The 16,892-nt window shown below is 45.5% G+C and overlaps 2 protein-coding genes across 4 annotated transcripts in view; one reads left to right on the top strand and one right to left on the bottom strand.

Moving 5' to 3' along the window:
- LOC129865486 (apoptotic chromatin condensation inducer in the nucleus-like) overlaps positions 1 to 4,139 on the top strand; it is a 30,713-nt gene extending 26,574 nt beyond the window's left edge. For all 3 annotated transcript variants that reach the window (XM_055938328.1, XM_055938327.1, XM_055938326.1), the window contains exons 16-17: positions 2,340 to 2,428; positions 2,513 to 4,139. In XM_055938328.1, the coding sequence (XP_055794303.1) occupies positions 2,340 to 2,428; positions 2,513 to 2,848 (425 nt within the window). In that variant the 3' untranslated portion in view covers positions 2,849 to 4,139. The remainder of the gene's footprint in view (positions 1 to 2,339; positions 2,429 to 2,512) is intronic.
- Positions 4,140 to 4,843: 704 nt separating this feature from the next.
- Positions 4,844 to 16,732, bottom strand: LOC129865488 (LIM domain-containing protein ajuba-like). Its single transcript, XM_055938332.1, has 8 exons — positions 13,927 to 16,732; positions 12,040 to 12,141; positions 9,034 to 9,101; positions 8,782 to 8,844; positions 8,478 to 8,608; positions 8,233 to 8,284; positions 7,076 to 7,144; positions 4,844 to 6,760 (listed from the first exon to the last, which is right to left on the bottom strand). Exons 1-8 carry the CDS (start codon positions 15,491 to 15,493, stop codon positions 6,656 to 6,658), a joined length of 2,157 nt encoding a protein of 718 aa, XP_055794307.1. The 5' UTR covers positions 15,494 to 16,732; the 3' UTR covers positions 4,844 to 6,655.
- Positions 16,733 to 16,892: the final 160 nt, after the last annotated feature.

Here is a 16,892-nt window from a genome sequence, read left to right as displayed (position 1 = left end):
ATGCAAAAACAAAGTGTTGGAGAAGAAAGTAAAAGTGCAATATGTGCCATGTAAGAAAGCTAACGTTTAAGTTCCTTGCTCAGAACATGAGAACATATGAAAGCTGGTGGTTCCTTTTAACACGAGTCTTCAATATTCCCAGGTAAGAAGTTTTAGGTTGTTATTATAGGAATCATAGGACTATTTCTCTCTATACGATTTGTATTGGATGTTCTTATAGGCTCTTTTGTATTGCCAGTGTTACAGTATAGCTTCCATCCCTCTCCTCGCTTCTACCTGGGCTCGAACCAGGAACACATCGACAACAGCCACCCTCGAAGCAGCGTTACCCATGCAGAGCAAGGGGAACAACTACTCCAAGTCTCAGAGCGAGTGGCGTTTGAAACGCTATTAGCACGCACCCCGCTAACTAGCTAGCCATTTCACATCGGTTACACCAGCCTAATCTCGGGAGTTGATAGGCTTGAAGTCATAAACAGCGCAATGCTTGAAGCATTGCGAAGAGCTGCTGGCAAAACGCACAAAATTGCTGTTTGAATGAATGCTTACGAGCCTGCTGGTGCCTACCATCGCTCAGTCAGACTGCTCTTTCAAATCATAGACTTAATTATAACATAATAACACACAGAAATACGAGCCTTGGGTCATTAATATGGTCGAATCCAGAAACTATCATCTCGAAAACAAAACATTTATTCTTTCAGTGAAATACGGAACCGTTCTGTATTTTATCTACGGGTGGCATCCATAAGTCTAAATATTCCTGTTACATTGCACAACCTTCAATGTTATGTCATAATTACGTAAAATTCTGGCAAATTAGTTCGCTACGAGCCAGGCGGCCCAAACTGTTGAATATACCCTAACTCTGCCTGCAATGAACGCAAGAGAAGTGACACAATTTTAAGAAAGGCATTGATGTTTATGGTTAAGCACAGTTGTGCAACGATTGTGCTTTTTTCGCAAATGCGCTTTTGTTAAATCATCCGTTTGGCAAAGTTGGCTGTCTTTGTTTGGAAGAAATAGTCTTCACACAGTTCGCAACGAGCCAGGCGGCCCAAACTGCTGCATATACTCTGACTCTTTTGCAAGAGAAGTGACACAAAGAAAATCATGTTAGTGTAACGGATGTGAAATGGCTAGCTAGTTAGCGGGTACGCGCTAGTAGCATTTCAATCAGTTACGTCACTTGCTCTGAGACTTAAGTAGTGTTGCCCCTTGCTTTGCAAGAGCCGTGGCCTTTGTGGAGCGATGGGTAACGACCGTGCTTCGTGAGCAACCGTTGTTGATGTGTGCAGAGGGTCCCTGGTTCGCGCCCGGGTCGGGGCGAGGGGATGGTTTAAAGTTATACTGTTACATTGATGCTGTTGACCCGGATCACTGGTTGCTGCGGAAAAGGAGGAGGTTGAAAGGGGGGTGAGTGTAACGGATGTGAAATGGCTAGCTAGTTAGCGGGTGCGCGCTAGTAGCATTTCAATCAGTTACGTCACTTGCTCTGAGACTTAAGTAGTGTTGCCCCTTGCTTTGCAAGGGCCGCGGCTTTTGTGGAGCGATGGGTAACGACGCTTCGTGGGCGACCGTTGTCGATGTGTGCAGAGGGTCCCTGGTTCGCGCCCGTGTCGGGGCGAGGGGACGGTTTAAAGTTATACTGTTACATTAGCAGGAAATGTTATCTAAATATGCAGGTTTAAAAATATATACTTGTGTATTGATTTTAAGAAAGGCATTGATGTTTATGGTTAGGTACACGTTGGGGCAGCGACAGTCCTTTTTCGCAAATGCGCACCGCATCGATTATATGCAACGCAGGACACGCTAGATAAACTAGTAATATCATCAACCATGTGTAGTTAACTAGTGATTATGATTGGTTGTTTTTTATAAGATAAGTTTAATGCTAGCTAGCAACTTACCTTGGCTTCTTACTGCATTCGTGTAACAGGCAGGCTCCTCGTGGAGTGCAATGAGAGGCAGGTGTTTAGAGCGTTGGACTAGTTAACCGTAAGGTTGCAAGATTGAATACCCAAGCTAACAAGGTAAAAATCTGTCGTTCTGCCCCTGAACAAGGCAGTTAACCCACCGTTCCTAGGCCGTCATTGAAAATAAGAATGTGTTCTTAACTGACTTGCCTAGTTAAATAAAGGTGTTAAAAAAAAAAAAAAAAGCCAAATCGGTGTCCAAAAATACCGATTTCCGATTGTTATGGAAACTTGAAATCGGCCCTAATTAATCGGAGGCCTCTAGTTTTAATATCTAAGCTGTTTGTAACCTATAGCTATTACGATGTTAACTCACTATCTTTCTCTCTCCCTCTCCTCCATTTTCATCCATTCCAACAGATGAGCCTCCTGCCAAATTACTAGACGACCTCTTCAATAAGACCAAAGCAGCTCCCTGTATATACTGGCTCCCCCTCACTGAAGAACAGGTAAGACACACACACACACATCATAATGCAACAACTTGATAGGAGTGTTTTATTGTCATTAATTACTTTTGTTCGTATCCCTAGGCAAACCAGAGGGGAAAAGAACGGGAAGAGCGACAGAAAGAACGAGAGAGGAGGCGGAAAGAACAGCAGGAGGAGGAGGACAAGAAGCGAGAGGAGGAGAGAAAGGAGAGAATTAAAAGCAGAGAGAAGGAGGGAGGAGCTGCGGTAAGCACTGGAAGTGTGAGTGTCCGGGGATCTGAGGGAGACCGGGATAGAGAAAGGGAGCGAGGGAGGGAGAGAGAGGGGGAGAAGAGGAGGGACAGTGGTGGATTCAGACCCAGAGGTCCTGATACTAAACCCTCTGTTGGGTTCCGACGCTCCCGTAGCCGTAGCAACCCCCGAGACAAACGCCGTTGAGTGTTCAGTTTGACGGAGTGAGAGATGGGGAGGAAAAAAGGATGGATGCAGTCCCTCATTCAACATACAATTGGAACACAGCAGAAAGAGATTTCTAGTCCCCCTCCTTTACATTAAAACCACTTCCATAGTCTTCAGGTTAACAGGCTGTTCCTCTTCTGGCTATCCTGTCCTTTGTGCCAGGGAGACTCCTATTTAGAAAACCCCAAATCCTCACTCAGTAATGCCGTCTGTCTCTCACATGTTCATAAAAATCTACATGTATGGTCACATGTTGATAGTTTAGTGAACCGAAAAATGTCTGCCTCCAAAATGGCACCCTATTTCCTATATGAAGGCAAAAGTAGTGTACTATATGGGGAATAGATACGGTGACATTTCGCCCTCCCGCTTCCTCCTATAGCTGTCTCATCTGTCTCAAGCTTCTCATACGAAGCAGTCCAGAGGCCTATTCTGAGCTCTGGAAATTCTCATGCGTTTTAACCACAAATGGAAAGAAAGGGTGGAGGTTTGCCTCAAGGCCTGGAACAGAGTCTTGTTCCACCAATCTCTGCGGGCACACAGTAATAAGACTCTTCCCTGTAATAATCCATTTAAAAATAGCAGCCCAGCTTACCAACCCCCAAATGTGTTCTAGAATCAATTTTAGTATTTCAAAATCCAGTGAAGTTATTTTTTCTACGACCGGTACCAAGGCCCTTTGTAGGGTCATGTGAAGGTTATTTTTTCTGCTTTGATGTTTTATTATGATGAATCATGTAAATCTCAGCCTTGGATGGTTTTTGTGTGTTCTAGTGTGTGTGGTGTGGTGGTGCTCTGCTCTCCCTCTCCACACACTAAGGTTAAAGTTGGTCATGTGTCATTACACTGAAAGCAGCATATGTTAAAGAAAATTAGGAAACTGTCTTTTTGCCTTGTCAGAGGGGTAGGGACATTCTTGTGTGGGGTGGGGTGGGGGACTGATTTCATTTATGCACACTTGGCATGTATACTGTTCTTTTTAGGTTGTTTGGGTAGGGGGGGGTCCAAACGCACTGGGAGAATCTGTGTGGCACGATGTGAAACTGTCCCAACATGTGAAACTATCGCTTTCTTGCTCTCTTCCTTATTCACTCGGTGTACCCTCGACCCTCCCAGTTCTTTTTGTAAATGAATCAGACGAGTTTAACTTAGATTATTACTGTTTTAATTTTGTTTTTAATTTGTTTGAAACTGAATCTTATTTGGCTGTTTTTTTTCTCCTGTAAGTGCTGAATGTACAAAGAATTCAAAATAAATGTAAAAGTTTAAATGTTGTCAGCACATTTTTTAATATAGTATCTCAAGTCACATTTTGTAATGTTGTTCAAGTTCCTAGGAGACTGTTGATAATTCAACAATTGCTTATTCGGGAGATTAGTAAATTATATGAATACACTACATGGCCAAAAGTATGTTGACACCTGCTCATCAACCACCTCATTCCAAAATCATTGCCATTAATATGGAGTTTCACAAGAACGGCATTTAAAGTTGTTTTTCTTCTCAATTTCGTGGTATCCAATTGGTAGTCTTGTCTCATCTGCTGCAACTCCCTTATGGACTCGGGAGAGATCAAGGTCGACTCACACAACCCAACCAAGCCGCATTGCTTCTTGACACACTGCTCGCTTAACCCGGAAGCCAGCCGCACCAATGTGTCGGAGGAAACACCTGGCAACCGTGTCAGCGTGCACAGCGCCCGGCCCGCCACAGGAGTCGCTAGTGCACGATGGGACAAGGAGATCCCTGCCAGCCAAACCCTCCCCGAACACGGACGATGCTGGGCCAATTGTGCGCTGCCCCATGGGTCTCCCGGTCGCAGCAGAGCCTGGACTCAAACTTTTGTGTGTATTTTATTTATGTACACACATTTATTTATATATATACATACATACACACGGATATCCCGAATACTAGGTTTGATTTCCACCCTCTGGCCCCAGATTGTAACTGCAATAAAGACTACCTCAAAAGTTGAACACACAAAGGAAAATATTTATTAATTACAACGATACAGGAATGTTTTATTTTTTTACTTTTACAAGAAGAAACACTTACAAAATATCTTACGGGTAAACAAGTCAAATTTTAAGTGCAAATTGTTTGCTAGTGATGGTTAAATACAAAAACAGGTGAACCAGATCGATAAATCCCTTCTATAGTACACGGTCGGGTGGTAAAACCATAATTTGGTGTATTCTTCTTAGCCTGGTCCCAGATATGCCGTGACAATTACCATAAGAGTTGCCAAGACCGCCTAAACTGATCTTGGACCCGGCTATATTCTTCTCCCAGTCTGGTACAGTGATGGTCTGCGGAACGGCAGGACTCATTATGTCGCACCTAAGTGGTGTTCAGTAGGCACCCAACTGAAGAAAATGCTAAACTTGTCCAGAAAGACATACTTATTTTCATCTTCCGCCAAACGTGTGTGCCTTAATGAACTTGCCCCCGGTCATATACGTACATACAGGGGTTTGATCTAAACCGGATTGGGGTGTAACGGATTACAAAAACGAATCCGTTAAATTACCAGCAAGATTATTACTTCTAGTGTTTTAAATTCAGAAAGGCTGTTTGCAAAAAATATATATATTTGACACCTTTTGTTTTCTCAATGACATTCAAATCATAATTGAAAAAAGGCGCAAATTTAAGTTTGATCCACCTAAAGGAGTCTGACCACAAGTCAGAGGCCACTATGACGACGTACCAAATGTTTGATGGATCGCGGGAAAAGAGAAGGAAATAGGCTTTGTAGGCTACAGTCCAATATTGCGACTGCTGTCAGCATTCAAAGATTATTCAACTTTAATAAATGCTTGGAGGTAAGGACGACAGCAGTGGTTTAGCCTACGGGCGATACGAATATTACTTATTGATATCCATGTACATTATTGTGAATCACACCGCAGCTCTCTCATTTAGCTATTTGCGCCGTACGGATTGTGGTTGTTGTAGATGGCTGTTCAAATGTATGTGTATTTTAACCCAATAATGGTTGAACTAAAAAAGTTTAAACTGCCTATCAATCAGTTTTTGGGGCCAGTGGAAAATGCACTCTTGTAACAGTTGCATACTGCGGATCCCAGTTTATGGAATACAAGTTTGAGGGAGTTATTACCTTCTAAACTCCTCTGTGGTATTGTGCTCAATACTGGCAAAAACAAGTTTCATTTAAGACCACGAATAGGGCTTTTATTGCTCAATCTAATTAATGTTGATTAAAAAAAATGATCCATAGGCCTAATGGACTCGCGCACTTTTGATAGACAAAGGGTAAATCTGTAGTTGCTACCTCAATTTTTGGATTTATAAATGAATGATACTGTATATACCCATTGATTCTTTAAGAATATACATTATAAATGGCTCATGAGCTTTAGTTCAACTATCACATGCCATGATAACCCAAAATACTGTAAACTTGTTTTTCTCCAATGTTTCTAAACATTATTTACAAACACTATAGCTTCAAAACATGGGTATTTTTTTTTCTTTCTTGTATACAAACATTGGAGAATGGTTAGTCCTTGCATCCATGGCTCTGTCTATTAATCTTAGAGTGGTTTCATTTCGCCAGGGCCATCCCTCAGCGTTTTACCAAAACAGAGGCAGGGTGCCACTTGAGGGGAAAGTAATCTAAAAGTAACAAACTAATCAGATCAGAGCAAACCCATATATTGGTGTGCAATAGAGAGAAAGAGTTTGTATGAGAGTGTGAGAAAGAAAAGGGAATGTTTTATGCATAGAGTTCCTTCCTCAGTTGTGTTGTGAGGGTAAATGTTATGAGGCGCACACTCGGGTCATGTGACATGAATGGCAGAGGAGATGAGAGTCCAGAGGGAAGCACTGGGAGCCCTGCTGATCCGAGAGCTGCTTCCCACATTCCTGAGGAATGAAACAGACATGGAGAGAACATTACTTCTGATCTGAGTTCAGGTATAATTCTTCATAAAGTACATACAGTAACAGCACACTACTATGATCAGTGTTTTACAACCCTAGTCCCGGTGACTCGCAAGATGTTCTGGGTATTGTTCCAGTACAGTTATCACACCTGATTAAACTATCAAGCCCTAGACTAGTTGAATCAGGTGTGTTATTGCGCAGCTGGAACAAAAGCCTGCTCACTCTCAAAGAACACTGGTACAGACTGACCACATTATGTAGTAGGTGTTATTATTAGATGAAGGCCATACTAACCTCACAGTGGTAGCACTCAAAGTGATAATCGTTGTTCATAGACATCACCCGGAGTATCTCCTCGCTGCCCTGTAACAAAACAGCGGTGGTGAGATTAGTGCACCACAATCATGGCCAAAAGTATGTGGACACGTGCTAGTTAAACATCTCATTCCAAAATCATGGGCATTAATATGGAGTTGGTCCCCCGTTTGCCGCTATAACAGCCTCCACTCTTCTGGGAAGGCTTTCCACTAGATGTTGGAACATTGCTGCAGGGACTTGATTCCATTCAACCACGAGCATTAGAGAGGTTGGGCACTGATGTTGGGCGATTAGGCCTGGCTCACAGTCGGTGCTCCAATTCATCCCAAAGGTGTTTGATGGGGTTGAGGTCAGCTCTGTGCAGGCCAGTCAAGTTCTTCCACACCGATCTCGACAAACCATTTCTGTGTGGATCTCACTTTGTGCACGCGGGCATTGTCATGCTGAAACAGGAAAGGGCCTTCCCCAAACTGTTGCCACAAAGTTGGATGCACAGGATCATCTACAATGTCATTGTATGCTGTAGCTTTAGGATTTCCCCTCACTGGAACTAAGGGGCCGAGCTGGAACCATGAATAACAGCCCCAGACCATTATTCCTCCTCCACCAAACTTTACAGTTGGCGCTCTGCATTGGGGCAGGTAGCGTTTTCCTGGAATCCGCCAAACCCAGATTCGTCCATCGGACTGCCAGATGGTGAAGCGTGATTCATCACTCCAGAGAACACGTTTCCAATGCTCCAGAGTCCAATGGCAGCGAGCTTTACACCATGCCAGCCATCGCTTGGCATTGCGCATGGTGATCTTAGGCTGCTCGGCCTTGTGTAACCTACCACTTTGCGGGCTGAGCCGTTGTTGCTCCTAGACGTTTCCACTTCACAATAACAGCACTTAAAGTTGACTAGGGCAGCTCTACTCCCAATGTTTGTCTATGGAGATTGCATGACTGTGCTAGATTTTATACACCCGTCCGCAACGGGTGTGGCTGAAATAGCCGAATCCACAAATTTGAAGGGGGCGTCCACATACTTTTGCATAGTGTAGTTGGACATTTGAGTGGCATGCAGTTATGTCTAACTGCATGATACGCAACAAACAACAAGAAACACGTTGAATGAAACAAGAGACACTCACCTCAGCAGGTAAGATGGGTTGTAGGCAGGCAGCACATTTAGGAGCAAACGTTCTGCGGGGCAACAAGAGTTCCAATGGCAGAATAGAACGACATGTAGACCTAGCAATGTAATGTACTACTAATGTACAAACCTGATAAACTGAGTATTATCCTCTGACCTTAAACAACTTGACAATTGAATGAACGTCGACCCCATCTGTATATCAACGCCTCAGTTTGACCTACTGAAGACACCCAGCCTCACCTGTTGTAGTCCGAGACACAGTAGATGTTGCTGAGGTGGTCGACGGTGAAGGGAACTCCGTCCAGGGCTTTGGAACACACCACACAGCGGAAACAACCGGGGTGGTACGAGTTCCCCATTGCCTGGAGGATCTGACGGACGAAACAGAAACAGATGGGGGAATGTGAAGAAAGGACTTTTGAAAACAAGGTTAGAAAATGTGGTTATGGTCAGAAACATTTTCCTTTTTTATGGCCATGGTAAAAAAATATACGGGCTTGAATGTTGAGGAGTCGCTGACGCACACACAGACACACACACACACCTGTTCCAGGATAAGGTGGCCACACACACTACATTTCTCTGCTGCAGCCTGGAACCCTGAGAACTGACACAAGTATGGAGAGAAGAGAGAACATTTGAGACGTGATTTTATATCATACCATAGAAAAGTACTATTTAGAACTTTAATGCAATTTACTGTAATGTCTAGGAGGCCATTGTTTAGAGATGTACTGCACTGATATCCAGGAATGGAATTGAACGAGAGAGAGAATCTTTGGCCTTGCCCTCTTACCATGTAATCCTCTTTACAGTACACAGAGCCATTGACGTTGTAAAAGTCCTTGTTTCTCAGGGTGCGACCTAACAGAGAGGGAAACATAAATTGACCGCAGAGGAACAGAGGGAGGCTTACCCAGATGTTTTCCTTGCTTTGACTATGTACCGTGTCCTCTGTGATATTACCGGTATTTAAAACGGTACTCATTCACATAAAAATACATCCGTGTGTCATTAAGTGCAAACACATTCATGGAGTGGCATGACTGTTCAAACTGAGTTTATCATAAATCACCAAGAAACCCCAGACCCACTCCAATTTGCATACCGCCCCAACAGATCCACAGATGATGCAATCTCTATTGCACTCCACACTGCCCTTTCCCACCAGACAAAAGGAACACCTATGTGAGAATGCTATTCATTGACTACAGCTCAGCGTTCAACACCATAGTGCCCACAAAGCTCATCACTAAGCTAAGGACCCTGGGACTAAACACCTCCCTCTGCAACTGGATCCTGGACTTCCTGACGGGCTGCCCCCAGGTGTTAAGGGTAGGTAACAACATCCGCCACACTGATCCTCAACACGGGGGCCCCTCAGGGGTGCGTTCTCAGTCCCCTCCTGTACTCCCTGTTCCCTCATGACTGCACGGCTAGGCATGACTCCGCAACACCATCATTAAGTTTGACGACAACACAACAGTGGTAGGCCTGATCACTGACAACGATGAGACAGCCTATAGGGAGGTCAGAGACCTGGCCATGTGGTGCCAGGACAACAACCTCTCCCTCAATGTGATCAAGACAAAGGAGATGATTGTGGACTACAGGAAAAGGGGGACCGAGCACGCCCCCATTCTCATCGACAGGGCTGTAGTGGAACAGGTTGTGAGCTTCATGGTCCAAACACACCAAGACAGTCGTGAAGAGGGTACGACAAAGCCTATTACCCATCAGGAGACTGAAAAGATTTGGCATGGGTCCTCAGATCCTCAAAAAGTTATACAGCTGTACCATCTTTCTATTATTCAACCAGACGAGCTAAATGACTTCTATGCTCGCTTCGAGGCAAGCAACACTGAAGCATGCATGAGAGCATCAGCTGTTCCGGACGACTGTGTGATCACGCTCTCTGTCGCCGATGTGATCTTTAAACAGGTCAACATTCACAAGGCCGCAGGGCCAGATGGATTACCAGGACGTGTACTCCGAGCATGCGCTGACCAACTGGCAAGTGTCTTCACTGACATTTTCAACCTCTCCCTGAGAGTCTGTAATATCAACATGTTTTAAGCAGACCGCTACAGTCCCAGTGCCCAAGAACACTAAGGTAACCTGCCTAAATGACTACCGACCTGTAGCACTCACGTCTGTAGCCATGAAGTGCTTTGAACGGCTGGTCACAGCTCAACACCATTATCCCAGAAACCCTAGACCCACTCCAATTTGCACACCACCTCAACAGATCCACAGATGATGCCATCTCTATTGTACTCCACACTGCCCTCTCCCACTTGGACAAAAGGAACACCTACGTGAGAATGCTGTTTATTGAGAGCTTCAAGTTCCTTGGTGTCCACATCACCATAAAACGATCATCGTCCAAACACACCAAGACAGTCGTGAAGAGGGCACAACAAAGGCTATTCCCCCTCAAGAGACTGAAAAGATTTGGCATGGGTCCTCAGATCCTCAAAAATGTCTACAGCTGCACCATCGAGAGCATCCTGACTGGTTGATGAGATCCTTAGACCCCTTGTGAGACCATATGCTGACACATGCACATTTGTGGCCTGCTGGAGGTCATTTTGCAGGGCGCTGGCAGTGCACCTCCTTGCACAAAGGCGGAGGTAGCGGTCCTGCTGCTGGGTTGTTGCCCTCCTACGGCCTCCTCCACGTCTCCTGATGTACTGGCCTGTCTCCTGGTAGCGCCTGCATGCTCTGGACACTACGCTGACAGACACAGCAAACCTTTTTGCCACAGTTCGCATTGATGTGCCATTCTGGATGAACTGCACTACCTGAGCCACTTGTGTGGGTTGTAGACTCCGTCTCATGCTACCACTAGAGTGAGAGCACCGCCAGCATTCAAAAGTGACCAAAACATCAGCCAGGAAGCATAGGAACTGAGAAGTGGTCTGTGGTCACCACCTGCAGAATCACTCCTGTTTTGGGGGGTGTCTTGCTAATTGCCTATAATTTCCACCTTTTGTCTATTCCATTTGCACAACAGCATGTGAAATGTATTGTCAATCAGTGTTGCTTCCTAAGTGGACAGTTTGATTTCACAGAAGTGTGATTGACTTGGAGTTACATTGTGGTATTTAAGTGTTCCCTTTATTTTTTTGAGCAGTGTATATATATAAAAAAAACATTTTTTTACTTAAAACTTATTTTTCTGAAAACTACATTGTTGGTTAAGGGCTTGTAAGTAAGCAGTTCACTGTAAGGTCTACACTTGTTGTATTTGGCGCATTTGACAAATTAAATTTGATTTGATGATGCAGTTGGCTTGGAATGCTTTCCGCTGAGTTAAAGGGAAAGTTCACCCAAATTACAAAATTACATTGTTTTCCTTACCCTGTATGTAGTCTATGGACAAGGTACGACAGCAATCCCATGCTTTGGTTTAGTTTCCACATGCTATAATTTGAGTATTTGTTGCACCATTCCCATTCAAGTCATGGGACCGATGTGAGCATTTTTCGCTCATCTTTAAGTGACTTTGTTCTGCTTCTCAAATCAATTTTAGATACTTTTGGATGATTTAAACATGATTTGCAAAAAATTCTAATATCAGTCCTATGACTTGAATGGGATTTGTGCCACAAAAGCTCAAACGTAAGCATGTGGAAACAGTGCCTGGGAAACTAAACCAAAGCACGAATTGCTGTCATGCCTTGTCCATAGACTGCTTACAGGACAAGGAACCAATGTGTAATTTGCGTGAAATATCAGTTTAACCATTCAGGTGTTGTTCAACCAGCCAGTCAACTAGAGGTGTGTGTGTTCAACTCACCACAGGACACACAGGTAAAGCAGCGTGTGTGATAGAGGCTGTCCAGAGCCTGGCAAGCGTTATCCGCTCCATACACACCTTTCCCACACTTCACACATGTACCTGCAACACAATCAACACAACAAATAGCCCTTACTATACGCCACACTTGTACCTGCAACACAATACAATGAACAACCATTACTCATCAAGACATGGGCCCACATTCTTTCCTGGTGAAGTCACCTCGTCAAGAAAACGTCTTGGCCTTCGTCAAACATCACTCGTTACACACACACACACTCAGTAAACATTACTGTATCCCGTACATAGGACTAATAGAACTTGAAACCAACAAGAGACTTCAAGCCAGACACACAAGTCAACGCTCAAAAATTAGGACTCGTTTTTTTTCTGGTCACCTGCCTAGGGAACAACTCCTGGCCCTTCTTAAAACACCCTCTTGTTCTGAGCTCCAGTTTAGGGCCTCTGTAGTGTTAACAGCTCTGAGCCTAGCTTAGCTGCCACAGTGAGAGGAGGTGGCAGTACAGTTCACATCACCCGAGGGCTCACATACGAGAGCAGAAAAACAGGCTGTAGCACACCTCCGCTGCGCACGCCATGCCAGGGTAACACAGCAGCACACGCATGACTCGCGTCCCACACACTGCATATTATAATGGCCCGGAGTCACTCCCGAACACACACACACCCTGCCACACGACACACACACTGCCAGGCCAAAGCTGTAATCTTCTCTATGACTCATACTAATGGTCAGTGCTGTGTTTATCGCTACCGTGTCATTTGTCTGAACATTGGAGCAGAACTAAGCATTGGAGTTCAGTGTGTATGTATAGCTACGCTTCCTCTGCCCTCTATGGGAGGGGTTCTCAAACGTTTTGAGGGGCCCCTTTTGTGATAGCCAATTCATCAGGGAAACCCTCATAATCAGAACAACTTCGAGTGAGATTAAAATAGCACACAAGGAGTTTTACTATGACTTTGGCAGTGGATGGCTGGATGTACCAAGTATCAGGCCTGGGAAGGAGCATTTTAAAGGCCTGCCTCTTGGGATCTAAGAGAATTTTGCAGTTTTAAAGCTAATTTCCTGCAATTGTACACATTTTTGTAATGGGCAGGGAGAAAACTTTGACGGTTTAAAGCTTAAATTACAGTGCATTGGAAGTATGGATAATTTGTAGAGTACTGTGGATACCAATATCCCTGTGAGCCTCCCAGGCTCATGTTGCCCAGGATTAATAATTTTACATTGTATTATTCTATTACACTAAACTTATTCCACGGATCCTTGACCAAATGTAGTTTAATCTGTTGTTGTTATTAACATTCATAAAAATAATAAATGTATATATTGTTTTATCTGGCCTCGGACCCCCTGCAGTACCGCGGACCCCACTTTGAGAACCCCTGCCGTATGGTACAATGTCTGTGCTTAACTCTACCTAAAAAACGTTTTATACCTAGAGTCTCCCAATGTGATTTACTGCTTTACATTATGGCTGAGTGACTGTTGCAGAGACAGTCTTTGATGTGTGTATTTTTGCATGTCAACTATGATAATTACTCCTCATCAATTGATCTCTGCGTCCCTCTCTTCTCCTTTCTGTCTGATGTGGATAGCCTAGCAGCTCTACTTGTCTGGATAGGCCTCTGCCTTAGCTAGCCCACTGATGGCCAAATGTGTTTCTTTCCCTTTGCTTGTGTGGGAGGTATGTAGGTAGGTAGGACATGCAAGTCCCTGCAGGTATCGAGGCACCATCCATCCATCCATCCTTCTCTCTTTCATCTATCCATTCATCTATCCAATCTGTCTATCCATCCATTCATCTATCCAATCCTTTCATTGAAAAAATAAATAAATGATGAAGTGGTTGATAATCTCACCAAAGAACTCCTGGCGATTCTCAGACAACGCCTCCCTCCCCGTTCCTGGCTCCTCCTGGGCTTTGATTGGTCCGGCAGCCGTAGCTGTGTTGACGAGCGTCACCGGCTTGCTGAGGGCCTTGGCATGTTCTTTGAGCATCAGCCCACCCAGGTGTAGCCCCTCCCCCTCCAGTGCTGCGTCTCTTAGCAACAGGCGCGTCAGTTCCTCTTGGTAGCGGGTCCCCGGGAGGTCCGAGTAGCGCGCCCGTTCCCCGCCAGCGCCCACGCCAGTCTCCTCCCCTCGGGCTGCTCCTGCTCCCCTCTCATCCCACCACTCGGGACCAGCCCGGTAACAGGCCGCTGCCGGGCTACCAACCGCAGGCGGGTACGAATGCCGGCTGTCCTGAACTCCTGTTCCTCCAGGTGTGGAGACCCCGTCCAGGTAGTCCTGCCAGCCTCCTGACCCAGAGTGTGCCCCGGCCCTGCCTGAGACTATGTATCCCTGTCCACTGGTGGAGCCCCCTGAGTGCAGGGAGGAGAACTGCAGCTGCGGTGCCATGGCGGCAGAGGCGGTGTACCGGGTGTCATAGCCCAGGCTGATTCCGCTGGTGCGGTTGCTGCTACAGCGGCTGCCCATGGGGCTTCCACCGCTGGCAGTACTGGAGGCAAAGCTGGACCTGGGACTGATCAGCACCGACTCTTGGAGACTGAAGGACGAGCAGGGGCTCAGTGCCGGGCCTGGGGGGAAGAAGAAACCTCCACCCACCCCTCCTCCTCCACCCATCTCAGAGGGCCGGTGTGGGGGGTGAGAGAGCGAGGCCGGCCTGGTGCTCTCCCAGAGTTCCCCTCCGGTGCTCAGCCGCTTGTAGAACAGCGCCTCCTGGAGGGAGAGGCGTTTGTGGCGCTCCGGCTCGGGGAGGTAGTGCAGCTCGGCCATTGCGCCACCACGGGGAGCGGAGCCGTAACCCGAGGAGGTGGAGGAGGTGGGGTATGCTGGAGGAGGGCCAGAGGAGTGGGACAGAGGAGGCTGGGAGAGGAGCTGCTGGCGTCGGACCAGCTGCTGGAGCTCCAGAGAGTAGCGGCGCTGGTTCATAGAGGCCTTGGACCCAGCTGGGTCACAGTCCCCCAGGCCTGACTCACGCCTCATCTGGATGTCAACGCCCTCCCCCAGGTAGCAGGAGGCACGCTGCTGGGGCGACCGCCGCCGGAGGGGGGCGAGAGTTGAGAGGGAGTAGGGTTGATGTTCGCAGTCAGCAGTTTGGGGGGCGATGGAGGTTGTAGAGGGGGAGAGGTGCTGGGTAGCGGAGACTCTCTCTGCCGGTCCATTCCCACCTCTGCCACTGGCCGGTCTGCATGCCTCCGTTGAGGTTGGAGAGGTGAGAGAGAACTGGCCAGGTGTTGATGGTGAGGAGGTTGCAGTGCTCAGGGTTGGTGGTAGTCCACTACTGGTGTTCCCACCGGTGTTCCCATTGCTGTTATTGTTGGTGTTGTTGACCAACTCGTTTTTCTTTTTAGAACTGGCGAATTTCACACTCCCTGAGTCAGTCAGTTTTAACTTCTCCAATAACTTACTTCCAAGTCGGTCCATTGTAATGTCTAACCTGGTCGTCTAAAACTCTGAATAATCAAATTAAATTAAATGCTGTTACCAAACCACTATGTTATATAAGTTAATGTACTCAATAAATACAGTGTGTGAGTTGGAAATACATTAATACTCAAGCATGTCTACAGTACAGTTGAACTACAGTAGTTGAAATGACATGGACCCCTTGCAATCTATATGCTAAACAAATACCCCCCAAATTAGAACCAACGGACAGACCTATGTAGGCTATATGTACATATACAATAAATAAAAAAACAGACGTTAAATAAGACGATTAAGACATTTTTGGAGGATCACATGACGATATAATCATGTTTGGACAACAGTGTTGAGAGTCATCGTGTCTTGGCTGTGGAGACTACAGGCAGACAGGTAGAAGGTAACGCATGTGAATCCATCGAGTTAGTAGTGACTACTTCTATTGTTCTGGCAATGTTGGAGATAAAGACTGATGAAAAAAAAATGATTTTTAGGTCACTTTCATGAAGCTGAAGTTGTTGTTGTCGGTCTCGTTTGAGACTAGGTAGCCCCACACCTGCATGTCTTCGGTGTGACGAAACGGTCCATTATATTAGGTTAGACTTGGTCACGTAAAGATGAGTTGTTTCTGCTATTCGTTGTTTCCCACGCAACTGGCACCAGTGTAAACTTAAATGCTCTTATTGTGGGTACTTTTAATGAAGAAACATTCCCCTTTGAACTTGTTTTAAAGCCAAATGTAGTCCAGTGAAGTTCCTTTTTGCACGATTTTCCACGGCAAAGCTTTTTGGCAGAATAACTCGTCGGGCTAGTGGGGACCAGTGGAAGGAGGAAAATAAGTCCGTTTCTGTATAAAATGTTGCGTGTCCAAACTCTTCTGTTCACTTTAACAGAAACATGATATTGAAAATGTATATAAAAACGCGAGAAAAAAAAACGGATCAAACGAAAACATAAAGCATTCGATGTTTCGAGAATGTATTATTGCTCACATTCCGCTTTCAAATCATTTTACTACAAAAATATGCGGATAAGTTTGAGAACGGAACTCATGCTGCCTTAAACTCTACTGACCGTTGCCAAACCAATTGTACCGTAAAAGTAGGCAAGCATTAATCCATTCCGCGAATGTGTCACAGCCTACAACAACTTCGTTTCTTTCTTTCCCCCAAATAACTTACCTCCCCCTCTTTTTCCTTTATCAGCCACTGGCTTGTTTTTTCCTTCAGGCCGGAACACCTTTCTGCCAGCAATCGCGAATGGATAACGTCCCAAAATATTTCGTCGTTCATACGCAAACTTCCCAGTGGGTGAACAATGCCATTGCAGAGTCCACTAGTTTGGGTGACAGACACATCAAAAGACATACTCTTGTTTTTCCTAATTATTCAAAATACAT

Source organism: Salvelinus fontinalis, chromosome 11 (genome assembly GCF_029448725.1).
Source record: "Salvelinus fontinalis isolate EN_2023a chromosome 11, ASM2944872v1, whole genome shotgun sequence".
Classification (NCBI taxonomy): domain Eukaryota; kingdom Metazoa; phylum Chordata; class Actinopteri; order Salmoniformes; family Salmonidae; genus Salvelinus; species Salvelinus fontinalis.
The sequence above is the reverse complement of the archived record's forward strand: the minus strand, read 5'-3'. Positions and strand labels throughout refer to the sequence as shown.

Bases quoted from the DNA above. Each gene is read 5' to 3' on its own strand.
- LOC129865488 (XM_055938332.1), bottom strand. From the start codon at position 15,493: ATGGACCGACTTGGAAGTAAGTTATTGGAGAAGTTAAAACTGACTGAC. The intron at 12,142-13,926 runs GTGAGATTATCA...ATTGTGTTGCAG, and splicing joins GAATCGCCAGGAGTTCTTTG to GTACATGTGTGAAGTGTGGG. The intron at 9,102-12,039 runs GTGAGTTGAACA...CCTCTCTGTTAG, and splicing joins CTTTACCTGTGTGTCCTGTG to GTCGCACCCTGAGAAACAAG.